At 39.1% G+C, this 13931-nt stretch overlaps 1 protein-coding gene across 1 annotated transcript in view; it reads left to right on the top strand.

Annotated features, from left to right (window-relative positions):
• The window catches only part of TM9SF2 (transmembrane 9 superfamily member 2), a 29977-nt gene extending 27737 nt beyond the window's left edge, over positions 1-2240 (top strand). Inside the window, exon 17 of the mRNA XM_069007942.1 lies at positions 1574-2240. Coding sequence (XP_068864043.1) covers positions 1574-1641 — 68 coding nt within the window. The 3' untranslated portion in view covers positions 1642-2240. The remainder of the gene's footprint in view (positions 1-1573) is intronic.
• Positions 2241-13931: the final 11691 nt, after the last annotated feature.

Below are 13931 nucleotides of genomic sequence, written 5' to 3'. Positions count from 1 at the left end.
TTCTCTGAGATAAGGTTTTACAGAAGAAATCAGAGGTGTAGGGTAAGGGACAGGCAGTTCTTCTCCATTTTTTTCAACAAAAGAACATATTAACAAACATATTAACATATAAACATATTAACAATTTAGCAAAAACTGCTCCCAAAGGCAACTGACTTCCCATGTCAGGATGATCAAAAAGCTAAAAAGAAAAAGTCATAATTGTTGTATTAAAACTATTCTGCTGCTGCTTACTCATCTGTTAAAAATTGTCAGGATCGGGAGGCAGGGTTTTGACGATGCCCTGCTGCTATGTCGGTGTAACACATGCTTCAGGCACTTGCATCCATACTGCATTCCAGGTCATTGATCAGACTCAGCAGGCAGAATACCAGGAGCTACATGACAAATCTTTGATTCACAGCTGGGATCACAACTACGTATCATCGTAAATGAGTCACTTAAACATCAGTAGTTTAGCAAGCGTAAAGTGAAAAAAAATTACCATGATATCATTCATGGGTCCTTTCAAGCTTTCATAGAGAATGAGTTACCGCACAACTTTTGTTGTCCCTCTTATCTGATCTAAAATAAAGGAAGGTTTTTTCTTCTAAAGAACTATCTTGACACTTGTGTAAGTTAAGGATATGATTTTAGAAGAGGTACTTAGACAAAAATCAGATGATCTTCAGGGCTTTATTCCTGTCCTAGTTTTTGTGGGAAATTAAGGTTCCTGTAACAGGTGTTCTGAGCTTATATTGTTTAATCCAATATCATTCTGATTGAGACTGAATTTTGATATAATCCAGTTAGATTAACAAACCCAACTATATTAACTATTTCACATTCAAAATAATATTTTTGTTAAAAGTTTCTTTTGGAGTTAGACAAAGAGAAGGGATGAAGCAGTTTTTATTCTGCTAGAAGGATGATAAGTTATCAGGGAAATAAATTTTAGTTCAAATTTGTGTGTATGTTTTGATGTAAGTATTTCAGTAGTATTTATTGTTAAGGTATGCAACACACATGTTTTCAGTAGGACTACAAGCTGTGTAGTAACTACGCTATGGTTTGAAATTTGTATTAACTCAGTCTATGGAGACATAAAGGTAGTGCTCTAGTTTTCCAAGACCTTAAAGTATTACTAAATAATGGGGACTCTCTTTGATGCTGTTAGTTTAAATGGTTTATTAAACATAATAACAATATTCTGACAGCTGAGCAGATCAGATAAAGTGTGTGTGAGTAGTCACTGAGAAAGGGTGAAATGGAGCAATGTGAAGGAAGTGGGACTGCAGCATACTGGAATAACAAGAACAAATAAGTAAGACAAGTAACACAGAAGCATCTTACAACTAGAGTCTGCCACATGGTCTGTTCTATGGTCCTGAAAATAATGAGATAGGTTATAGAGTAGTTGATGCCTTTAAGGGCCAGGTACTGTCTGTAACTTTCCATTATCTGATCTGATTGATGTACTGAAGACTAAGGACAGCAGATCACATATACATACATCCTGAGTTATAAAGTACAGAGAGAAGTTAATGTCTCCTGTTTCAGTATTCTAAAATGTAATTTTTTTTTTCTCTTTTAGGGACAATTGGATTCTTTGCATGCTTTTGGTTTGTAACCAAAATATACAGCGTAGTGAAAGTTGACTGAAGAAACCAATGTAAAGAATTAACACAGAAGAGGTTTAATCTTCATTAACGTAACTTAAAAACCCTGGTCTCGTTGATGAACTTGAGCTTTATCAGAAGTATTGGCTTCCTATTCTTTGAGAATTATACGGAAATGCACCTACTTTTCCACTAACATGTTTGTATTGTGACTTAATAACCTGTTTTCATTCAAACCTTAATGAAGATCAGAGTTACAATATTTATGCATTTGTAAATACAACTATACTTTAAAAGAAATGTTAAAGTCTAATGGCAGAATAGACGTGGCTGTATTACACAACTTAATGATACTTCTGATCAAAGTACAACTGTAAATAGGTTTTTCTAGCTTGGTAGGTGGGATGAATTATTTTTCTTTGAGGGAAATGAGAACTTTTTATTATGCTAACTTTGAAGGATGACTCTTAAGAAGTGTTGCTTTTAGTCTGGATGTGATTTTTATTTTTTACTGGTGTTACGTCCATAAATATTCTGATTTCTGTGACTTAATTAGTTTTGGTGTTCTTGGCCTTTTAAACTATGTGCCTCTGAGTCCTGGAATTTATAAATTCATAATCTAATAAACGTTGTAAAAATGTCTTCATTGACTTATTACATATTATAAGTTCATAAAAATATGTACATACAATTATATTGAAGACATATGCTTAAAGATTGCATAGAGTATTTTATGGCATTTTCTATGGTTTAATATATATTGACACACCCTTAGATCTGCAAGAAATACTGTTTGTGCTAAATGGCTATAACATGGACATGTGATTGTGGTGCATGAGAACTAAATTATACACACATTTAACAAAACCACTCTGCAGCATTAATCCAGTCCTTAACCCAGACACTTTTCCAGAGATTGCTATGGAGTTGTCACTATGTTGAGAAGATCTTACAGTGCATGAGTCAGCATTCTCTGCTGATCTTGCTTTTAGATCTTGATGATGCATATTCTATAGAGCAGCTATTGCTGACTGTACTTCATGTAGGTTAAAAAATAAAAGAAAATTACTATTTTTGCCTTATATTAAGAGACTAATGTCAATTTTCGATGACTGGCATTAAACCTATATTTGCCTTTTTTTGGAATTGGAGTATTTTGTTCAAACCTTGTTTCGGTAGTTTTAGACTCATAACACAATTTGGCTTTTAGCATGTTCTCACAAACCTGGTAAAATTTTATTGTAAATTAAACTTCATGTACCAATTGCCATTCATAAGGTTGGGGAGGGTTTATTCTTAACAGTTTACTTTTCTAAAGGACTTTAACCTAATGATGCTTGAATATTGGACCCAATAAAAATATCCTTGTTTAAGGTAACTTGTCATTATTAACCTCCCAAAAGTTGGCACGTAAAGGCTTCAGGAGGCATTCTCACAACTGCAGTGCTCCACAGCCCTTCCCAGATGAACCAGAGCAGTTGTGCTCTGCCTGTTACCAGACACAGCTCTGTTCAGATGTGGACAGGTTTTTTCTTGTGCCCCTCCCAACATGTAGCCACTAGGAAATGCTGATTTTAGAGAAATCTTCCATGCTTTATGTTCAAAACAGGAAAAGGGTGAGTATGGTAAGTGTTTGCTCATTACTACTGCAATGAACTATAGTGTGACTCTTGATTCAAATGTTTAAAACTGTAAAATTGAATAGTCTTCATATCTGTGGTGTTGTGATCACCTACTGTATAGTCACTGCCTGAAATCATCAGTAGTTTTTACACAAATAGGAATACTTAGTTTGAGAAACATTAATCAATTGTCTGCTATTGGAATTCAGCTTCAAAAAACCAGAGCTTTGTGATGTGTTTACAGTTGCTGTTTAAAAATCAGATTCATAGAAGTGAGATGAAGCCACTGTGGTGTGTATGTGGGTTTGGAACTGATGGGTGTATTTTCCTGGGTTTTTTCTACAGACTAGCTGACAAGTCGTGGCAGCTTCTCAAGTATTTTATTCCCACCTTTAAAGGCAATTTGTGAAGTGTGTCACTATCTTTTGGAATCTGAACCTGCATACACAGCTTTTCCAGCAGCCTTGCCTTGTAATAATTGCAGCTGTTTCACAATTGAAATGTTAAACTTTCAGCATGGAGTACTTGAGACAATTCAGAAAGTTTAATATATCACACACAGATTTTACAGAAGAGCTGTTCTGAAGTTGTTCCTGCTCTTGTAAGACATTACTGCCTCAGATGAATTCAAATGTTTTTCTAGAATTTAGGCTTCTGGTGTGCATTAGAGCACCTAAGCGTTCTAGTGTGTACTATATCTCTTTTTCAGATCTCTTGGGAGGCCTGGGTTTTTGTCTAAACTTTGAAAATACTGAGCTTTTCCAAAATCTTACTGTACTACCCAGTATTTTCTTAAAATGAACTTACTGCATGGATGTCTGAGAAAATGTAAATTAATAGGAACGTTAAGAGGTAGGACAAATTACTGAGCTGCAGGAAGACGCAGCAAATTTAGACAAAACCCTTCAGACAAGTGTGAATTTTTGGTGGCTGATAAATAATTTTAAAACTTGCTGTTCAGCATCTGGAAAAAAGTGGCCATCACTGCCAAATTTAGTCTGAAAGGAATCCTTGGTCTAAATCATATTTTGAAACATGATATGAGAGGCTTGCTTTCCTTTCTCCAGAAGAAATAAAAAAGCAGCTTTATGGCAAGCTGTCACTTATGGCAAGCTTGTCAGGCCATCTTTAGTCTGTAGCTTCCCTTCTTATTCAAAAGCTTGGCTGTGTGTGAACACTCGTGAGAGTCCTCAGGTTTCTGCGGTCATACAGTTTGTGTGTGCCCTCAGCTGCTTGGCTGGATCTTGTAACCAATATCATAAATATTAGTTGACTGCGAGCCAGTCATAGATAGTGTCTTGATGCTTTTTGTGCCATTTTCAGGCAAAAGGCTGTGAGGAATGACTTCAGGAAAAGTCTGGAAGTGAGGACAAGAGGTGAAACAGGACAGAATTCAGGCAGGCATCTGAGGTGCTCAGTTATACTGATCTGAATATCTGTTTTGAAGGGCTGGGAGACACCAACGAAGTCCTGTTTGAACTGATGTACAAATCAAAAAGGTGAAATGTGGAGGTGAAATGTTGTTTTGCTAATACTGGTAAAGGCAAAAATACCAATCTCTAAGAAAAGTAGGCTGGACAACATCTGTATTTCAGGCAAGGTAGAGGAGAAGTGAGAGACCTTGAAATGGAGTGGTTTTAGTGTATCTGACTTTAGTCAGTGGGGTGTGAAATTGTGGTCAAATTTTTTCTGCAAAACTATTTGAGAATACTGGGGAGGGGCTGCTGCAGCCAGTCCTGATGACATGGGCAGTGCGAGTAAGTCAAAACAGGTTTCTCAGTGAGTTGTTACTCAGCTGATGGAGATCTTGAGTTTCATAGGGAAGGAGTAAGTTACATGAAAACGTGTAATGAAGTATGGCAAATCCTTAAAAGCTGAAGATGATTTTATGTTTAATGGCTGATAAAGCACAGCACTGAGCATAGAATTACAGAATGATAAAATAGTCCAGTGTACTTTTATTCCCTTTTTGTTATTATTTTTTGGGCGGTGGCTTTTGGTTTTAGTTTTTTTGGGATTTTTTTCCTTTTGATTGAATGTTACTGAAGTGTTTGGTTTAGCACAGTGTTTGGTTTAGTGTTCCTGCTCCAGGAATGCATGAGTGAGAACTTTATTAAGCTTAGCTGGTGTGGGACACAGATGTCCACGAGTTTATGCCATGAAGTTACAGGCCGTCCTTTTTCAGTTTGGACACCTTTACCAGTATGGACACCGCCTTCATTTCCGGGGGCAGCTGCATCTCCAGCTCCAACGGCACATCACAACTATGTATTTCCTTAAAGAAAGGGAGATTACTTGTGCAGAGATGTTCTAGTCTTCTCCCAGATATGCTGCTTCCTACAATTCACCTCTAATTTAATTTTTTTATTCTCAGTGCCCCGCTGTTTCTCCTTATGTCAGACACTAGTGATCCACTTATTTGTGTATCTCCATAAATATATATTCCTCAGCAGACTCATGAAATACTTCTGTTACCTTATAGAATGGCTTTGGGTACGTGTGCCTACACAAGTGTGTGACACTTGAGATTGAAGCACAAACCTTCAGGGACTACTGAGAGACTTAATTTATCAGTTGATTAGTGTACAGCTGCCATCATGCACTACTTCTTATGTGAAACATCTGGAACATGCTGTTGATGAAATGAGAGTAGTTAACTACTTGTAAATCAGGTAAGCCAGAAGATTACAAATAAAGCCTGTCACGTTTGGGTGATGGCACATTCTTGCCACTTGCTAGGATTCCAGGACTTCCAATGAAAATGCAGTTGAAGTTCTCCCTTCCCTCTGAGGTATTTCAGCATCGCCTGCTGGCCACAGCACACACACAAGTACGGGTGCAGGAACAGAGGCAAGGGGATGATAGGAAGGTTTGATCAAAGCAGTCTACTGGAGGGACTTAGCTGCGGCATTAGATCTTTAAATATGCATGATCCAAAGTTTCTGGAAGTGCGCAGCCAAAGATCTTGGTAATGAACAATAACAGTAATTACACAAATATTTTATCAGCAAATCTGCTAACATTTTGTCTCCTGCATGTAGTATGGGTATGATACTAGCAAGGGTCTTCTAGAATTCACTATTTATAAGGCCTTGCTTTATACGGATTAATTGTCATTACTCAAGAACCCATTCTGATACCTTCAAACAGTTCTAAGTTCACTACAAAAGGGTGCTTCAGATAGGGGCCCAGAGGGTGTCCTAAGAGGCTGTCTAGCCTGGGCAGTGAGATGGGCAGAATGCCACATTCCAGCTTCTCAAGTTCAATAGTGTCAATGCCTTGTTTTCAAACAGTTCAGCACAACCACTGTTTTGCTGATGCTGCTGCAAGACTCAAGACTTACTCTGGCTTGTGTGGGGTGGTTTGGGTTTGGGGTTTGTTGGGGTTTTTTTGGGGGGTGGGGAGCAGGGTTGATTGGTGCAGTTTTGTTCAGGGTTTGTTGGGTGTTTTTTCAGTAATTATATCAAGTCAATTTTGTCTGTCTTCTCAGGAAATTGTTACGGTAGAGAAGACAGTCTTCTTGATATTTTCCCAACCTTCCATGACTATAGTTTGATTTGTTCACAATTATGCATTCAATTGAGGTGTATGAAATCATTAAACTGACTTGGCTAGATGATGTGAAGAAGGGAAATGTGTAACCGAGAAGAAAAGTGATGTCCCAGCAGGGCAGGCACAAGCACAGTCCGGCCTCTGCTTGCCCTCCATGTTGCAGAAGGTGAGCAAACTTCTCATTCTCTGGAGGTTGATAAAGGCAGGTGGGCCGTGTTCGGCTTCCACCTACTGCATGCACCAGTAATTAGTTGCTCTGGGATATTACTGAGGAGGTCAGTGGGCTTCCAGGATGCCCACTTTCTCCCTTTGTAGCCCAAGGATACAAGAAGCAGTAGGGTTGTGACATTTCTTCTCCAGTCTTGCTTAGGGGCTACAAAATGGAGCAGTCAGAAAGTCAGATCTGTTTCCTACATTTTTCTGCAAGTTCTCACAAGGAACCCTTTCCGCTTTCCTGCTGGAAACTGCTCTTCTCTGCCCACTGGAGCAAGGCTAGCAAGACAGCTGAGAAGAAACTCATGTTCTGTCACTCTTTTCCTGGTGTCTGCAGGCTGTAGTGACAGCAGCAGAGCTAAATCACATGTATTCTCCTGCTGCATGATGTCAGATCAGTGCGGCCCCAAGGCAGGTGGAGGGCAAGGCAGAGGGGAAGCAGTGGGTGGCCTTAAATTTGCTGTTTATCCCAGAAAGCTGGGTGACTGTAGTAACACTGGAAAAAAATTAGAGAGAGGCTGCCTTCCCTTCAAGAAGGATAATATCCAGACTCAGGAGGCAGAGTCCAAACAAAGACTTGACTAATATACCAGAAAAATGATGGTTTATTAAACTCAAGTCTTTTCTGTCAGTCTGTTACCTGTTTCAAGTGTGGGTTTTTGCTGGAAGAGACAGATTCAGGACTGAATTTCTGAATAGACCACGACTAGCAGACAAATGTAGGCAGATTAAGAATGTGACTAAATCCCTAGAGATTTTCTTGACTAGTGGATTATTTCAGGGTTACTGTGTGTATCTTTCTGTCTTTTGAAACAGCTTTACCAACAGGTTTGTGAAGACCCATTGCTGCACAGAATGGGACAGAACTTGCAATCTCAGTTTTGTTGGATGGGACACTGTCTACTGTCCCACTCATCCCTGACACTTCAGAGGATTGCTGGTAAAATAACCTGAGCAAGCCATCTGCCATGTAATTTGATACAGAAATACACTTCTCATTGCTCTAAGTGCACAATATCCATATAAATACTCAACAGAAACCCCTAGGTGTAACATATTTTTGCAGGACTGGGAAGGGAAAATTGTAGCCTTGGAGTCCTCAATGACAACACTGCCTGAGAAAAAGGGGATAAATAGGAAACAGAAATTGCATGAAAAATGCAAAGTTCTAGGGCTGCAAATAGATGACAGCAAGGATAAGTACTCCCTCTTGCAGTTTTATTCAACTTTGAATCTCACAGCCTGAGCAAATACAGATAAAGCTGCAACACTGCTAGTTCATGTATGGTATATAGCAGAAATCCATCTAAGGGCTCTTCACACCACAAGAAGTTCATGGAAGAACAAGTAAATATGCTCTTAGAAGGTTTATAGGAGTCAATAATAAGAGCTCTATTTACCACAGTTAAGCTTCAAAAGAAAATCTGGGCTGTCTGGAATGAAAGGGAAAAGGAGAGGACAGAATTCCCAGATGCAGCATAAGCCAGAGGGCCCAGTTTGGTATGGACATGTTCCAGCCCTTTGCATTTATTTGTGGGGATGCAAATGTTCCTTTTATTTTTTAGCACAACCTCAATAGAGTAGTGAAGGCATAGGAAGAAGCAGGTTATTTGCCTCCATGTCTTGCCAACAGTGGCAACATCCACAGATGTAAAAGTAAAAGCTGGAGTAAAAGAGATTGGATAGGGCTAACAAATTAGAGAGAAATAATTATTACTCACTGCTTTCATTATAGCTTTGGGCCATTTATTCCATCATCTCACTGCCTGCCCTGGCAGCTGAACAAATTGGTCAGGTTTTTGTTGGGCTTTTTCCCTTCTCTCCATTAGCTGTTAGCTCCATTGTCACAGAAACTCCTGTCAAAATTTCAGTGAGAACCTGCAGGTCCATCTTCGCAATTGACACCTAGTGGTCTTTGGGAAGCAGCATGGAAGGCTGTGGTAGGGATCATAGATTGGTATCAGCGAATTGGTAACTTTACAAATTAAATATCTACAATTTGGCATTTCTGAGGGGCCGGGTTTATTCCCATCAATGAACATTGACAGTATGTTTACACATGGAAAAGACTGAATTCATACTATGGTTACCAAGTGTAGCAGTCTCATTTTCAACTGTTCTGTTAGAAACTGAGCAATTGAAAGCTACTCCTAAATATCCCAACGCCACGATGGTTAATGAGGCCAGCCGTCGTTATCTGGGAGACACACAGGCGGCTGTCATAGTAGCTGTCACTCACAGCAGCATTAAGTATAAACCACAGCATTAAAATAACAAACAGGAGAGGAAAGCTGGGCTGCAGAAGGATTATCCGGGGTCCTGTCCATGCTGAAAACACCACATGACCTTCTTCCCAAAATGGTAGTCAATCACTTGGTTGCGTGGCAGTGAGTGATCCCCTGGTGAAACTCCTGAAGGCAGCCTCTTCTCAACATTACTCGTACTAGAGATTTTTCTGGTCTGCTTAGAGTACAGATTTCTCTTGGAAGTTTATTTCACTGTTTTCTGAAGGTGATGATTTTTTTTGAAGACTCTGTTCCTCTACCATGCACGACACTGACTTCGCATTTGATGTATGGTCTACATCTTGCCAAAATTGTCATTTTTACTTTCAGTTTAACTTAGGTTTAATTGTCTTGATTTAAGCCTCTTGCACTAACACTAAGCTGCTTTTGTTTTTACTTTGGATCCAATAATTTTAATGTTTCCCCCATATGGCAGTGAGTTTTCGAAGGAAAAAACAAGGTCTGAGATGAAGTTATTTGAATGGATTGAAATTTGGAAAGTGAAACTAAAAATATAGATAGGAAATACCAAGCTAATGTGACATAAATGTAGGGAATTCCTGTGTGATACAGACATATTTTAAAAATTGACAAAATTTTTCACTACTTTTGATCATCCCTTTTTTATCTATAGTGGATTCCCTATGCCTTCAGCAGCTGGATAAGCAGCACAGCTACTCCTTTGGGGTGAATGCCAGAGAATAACAGTTATAAAATACATTTCAGTGATTCTAAACAATGAATTACACCTCCTTGTCAAAAGTATTTTTGTCAAGCATAACTGGCCTGTGGGCTTATTCTATGAGTGTGGTATGTTTTGTTAGCCAAGTTCCTTTATAGTCACTTGGATCATTAGCACAGGGAGAAATACGGGTCTGTTGACCTAGTTTTTTAGTCCAATACTTATATTAGTAAATATTCCCACTTTGAGAATATTTAACCATTTGTTAAATTGGTAAACCCAATATTGTTTCACCAGAGTCTGAAATCTGGGTCCTCTTCCAATTGTGGCTGTGTCCTGCAAGGGCAAGCTCTGGGGCTTTGCTCCCAAACATGGTACATCAGAGACTACATTCCAGTTAGATCTGCAGGCTGAAAAGTTTATGTGACCACCCTGAGCTCATTTCATTTCAAATACACTTGGTTAGCCAAGATCTCCTACTTAAACCAGCTGATTTCAACTAAACACCTTGGGGAGCAATCATATGATCCCTTCTCTCAAGTCACCCACCAGGCAGCTCAAGATGGCCTGCAGGTCACAGTAGGCCATTTATGACCACAGCTGATGCAAATCTACCTGAACCAGAGTCTCTATGTTGCTTTAGTAAAAGCACAACTCTCTTTTTCCCTGTAAAAATATGTGAGACACAGGAAGTGGCACATTTCTGCATCTGCTTGCACTCCTTTACTTGCATTTAAGTTTCAGGTTGCTCTCCAAGTTTTAGGTCTGGGCTCTAAGGTGAGAATTTTTTCAGTCCTTGGCTGATCTAAAAGTAGCCCAAGTTCTTAGAGGATGAATTTCCTGCCATGTGGTAGCCATATGGCAATATATGTAATGATGGATGATTCTGCTCTAGTTGAGGGCAGAAAATATGTGTCATTAAAATTGTTGTAACCACAACTACTTTTCACACCATGTCAGTCACAAAACTGGAATCCATTTAAATAGAGATTAAATGAAAAGTGCATTTCCAAGGTACTCCTGTAACGTCGGTCACTGTGAGGCTACTGAGATGCAGGGGCTCTGTGTTCCTGATGGGCATGATAAACATGGATGACAAAGGCAGCAGATACAAAGTCAGTTCGGGATCTGGGACCAGCACTGAATTTACATCTGCCTTATCCACGTGGAGAGCTACAGAGAGCTCCCAGCTTGATTCTGCTGTGGCATGGAGCACTGGCACAAGTCAGTGAGGAAGCTACCCGGCAACTTTACCCAATGAAGTGAACACAAAACCCCACAATTTGAACCCACACAAAGGGAAAAGGAAAAATTAGTCTTTAAATTCCTAGCTGAGACAGAACGTGGGAGGCAAGATGCTTCTGTAAATTTGCAAGGGATTCCCGGTTTTATCAGTGGCCCAAGCCCACTTGAGCACCTGTGAGGATCCTGAAGGTGTTCTGCTGCCAGCATTAATGCTCTGTGCTCAGGGTGTACCATAAATTGTCCCACTATTCATCTGATGAAGAGTCCCTGCTTCTTGCTGGGATGCTCTGGTACCTGGCTTATTTGAGGAAAACAAAATAATTTCACTTGATGTTTCACACATCAAAAACATTCATGAAAACTAATCACACTTGCCAAATCCTTTTTATCTCTGTAAAAATAAGAAAATTACCGCACTGAAGTAGTGTGAGACACCAGCCTATGGATGTTTAATGGTCCTTGGAAAACTATTTTGTTTTGAGATACATTGCTTTCTGACATAACAGAAAGCAGTAGCATTGAAATGCTGTTTCAGACTCTATAAACAGAATAATATATTCCAAATATGCACTGTCTCCAGAACATGCATTCTTACCTTCTTGATCTCAGCAAATTTACTGGTTGGAAAAATATTACTGGAAATCAGTGAAAGCTCTATTTTCTGGTTTTCTTTTTTCTACTTTTTTTACATTTTGGCATTAAAGAATAATGTACTATGTAGAGTCTTTTATGTAGGAACTTCAGAAATGTTAAAAAATTATGTAAAGTCAGTCCAAGTGGTAGGCAGACTGGCTAGTTTCAAGTTCTCTATGACTTCTTTAAATGTTTCTTTCATCTTTCTGTCTTCTAGTGGAGCATCACCTCTGAAGCCAGCAGCAACCAAATCCAAGTTGCTAGTACCACAGGGCTAAGTTTTAAAAGACTTTTAAATGAAGGATAAGTAAAGGCTAAGTTGTACAAACCTTTAGTTTAGAATTAGATAGAAACTGACCATTCCTTAAATGTTGCCTCATGGAGAGCTGAGCAGGTAAATCAAGGTCACCAGCTTTTTTCTACGTATTTTTTCCTCCAGTTTCCCAGAGCTGATTCCCCTCTTCTTTGGCCGCAACTGCTCTTTTGGAGATGCACTGAAAGGCTGCCATAGATCCTTCTTTTCTTTCATTTTGATTCATGTGACATTTTTTAAAATATGCAGGTTCCCAGTCCCTGCTGCATGACCCTGTGCACCAGCATTCATGGCCTACAAGTGCAACAGTCATCCCTGCTTGCAAGTCATGCTTGCTTCCAAAGCGATGCCCTGCGCTGGCTCCGTTTGCTGAGCCCTTCTGCGTGGGGTTTCATGAGCTTCTTACAAACCACGGCACCATGTGCCCAGGGGCTGTGCACATGTAGGAAGTGGACCTGAAAACTAACAGGTACAGTCAGCTGGCGGATGGTCCGTGGAAGAGATAGCTCCAGCACAGGCATGCTCACAGGAGTTTAATCTGCTTGATGTGAAAGTGTCTGAACCTCCATTCAAAAATATCCACTCTTCTGGATAAAGTAAAGTACAACAGGAACATGGACAAGCAGGAACAGGATTAAAAAATGAAAACAAACAAAACCACAACTAAAACTGGGATTTGAAATTATTTTTTTAATATGACTTGCAGTATAACTGAAATTTAATATAAGCATGTTCCACCTTGGGAAAAAAAATGACTCTGTTCTACTTACCTTGTAAATATCATGACTTCTATACACAAATTATTTCTTTACATGTTGGCACCTCACAACTGAAATTTTATTTTGCCTACTAGTTTGCTTGAAAATTAGTGTCAAGCAGAGTTCAGCTCTCTGTTACACAGTGTGAGCTTTAAAGGCAGCACTCCATGTAGGCACACAAACAAACCCGAGGGTCTCTGCCTTTTAGACACACCCATTTCCCTCCCCCTTCAGCCAGTAAACAGCTTCTGGCTGCAGATTTGATCCTTTATGGAAGAGATTTTTAAGATGCTGGCTGACCTGTCCAGCACCCTGGTAATCCTCAAGTCATCTGCTCGCCATGCTCACGTGAAGACGTCACCGAAAAGGCTTGTTGACAACCTTCTGCTGCATTAAAGACAAGTCTGTAAAACTGCTACTATCTTACTCAGTTCAACTTCACCACACGGTTGAATAAAACTTCTCCTGACAAATTTCAGAAAGACTGTTGACAGAAGAAGATTGTATGGAAAAAATACTTTCGGTTTCCAGTTCACCTTGGCTTAAATTAGATTGACGCTGATCTGTATAACAGTTTGTGAACTCATTTTAAATGTTGGGGGTTTTTTTTTAATTGACAAGTTATTATTTTGGAAGTCTGAATGTCCTTTCCATGCACATTCTCATACAATGCATTTTAAACAGCCAAATACTATATTTTATATTCGTATGAAGCTAAAATATTTTAATTAGATTTGTGTCAGTTATTCAGTCTTTATTGTTTTCACACACAGAGATTAATTCTTAAGTCTTAACAAGAGCTTGTATGGCAAAAAGTCAGTAATTCAGTGATAAAATAAAAACTGGGATATTATAAGCACCTATGAATCCTTCAATCAAATTTTGCATTGAGTAATAAACACTAATCTCAGCTAAACTGTTTTGTTACACATACAGCATGCTCTGATCCCAAACAACTCCTTAATCCACTATTTTAATAATAGTCTATGGATTAAGGGATCTATACTGTATACTGACACAATGTATTGAG

The sequence above is a fragment of the Aphelocoma coerulescens genome, chromosome 1, assembly GCF_041296385.1.
Source record: "Aphelocoma coerulescens isolate FSJ_1873_10779 chromosome 1, UR_Acoe_1.0, whole genome shotgun sequence".
Classification (NCBI taxonomy): Eukaryota; Metazoa; Chordata; class Aves; order Passeriformes; family Corvidae; genus Aphelocoma; species Aphelocoma coerulescens.
This window is presented reverse-complemented; position numbering and strand designations above follow the sequence as displayed.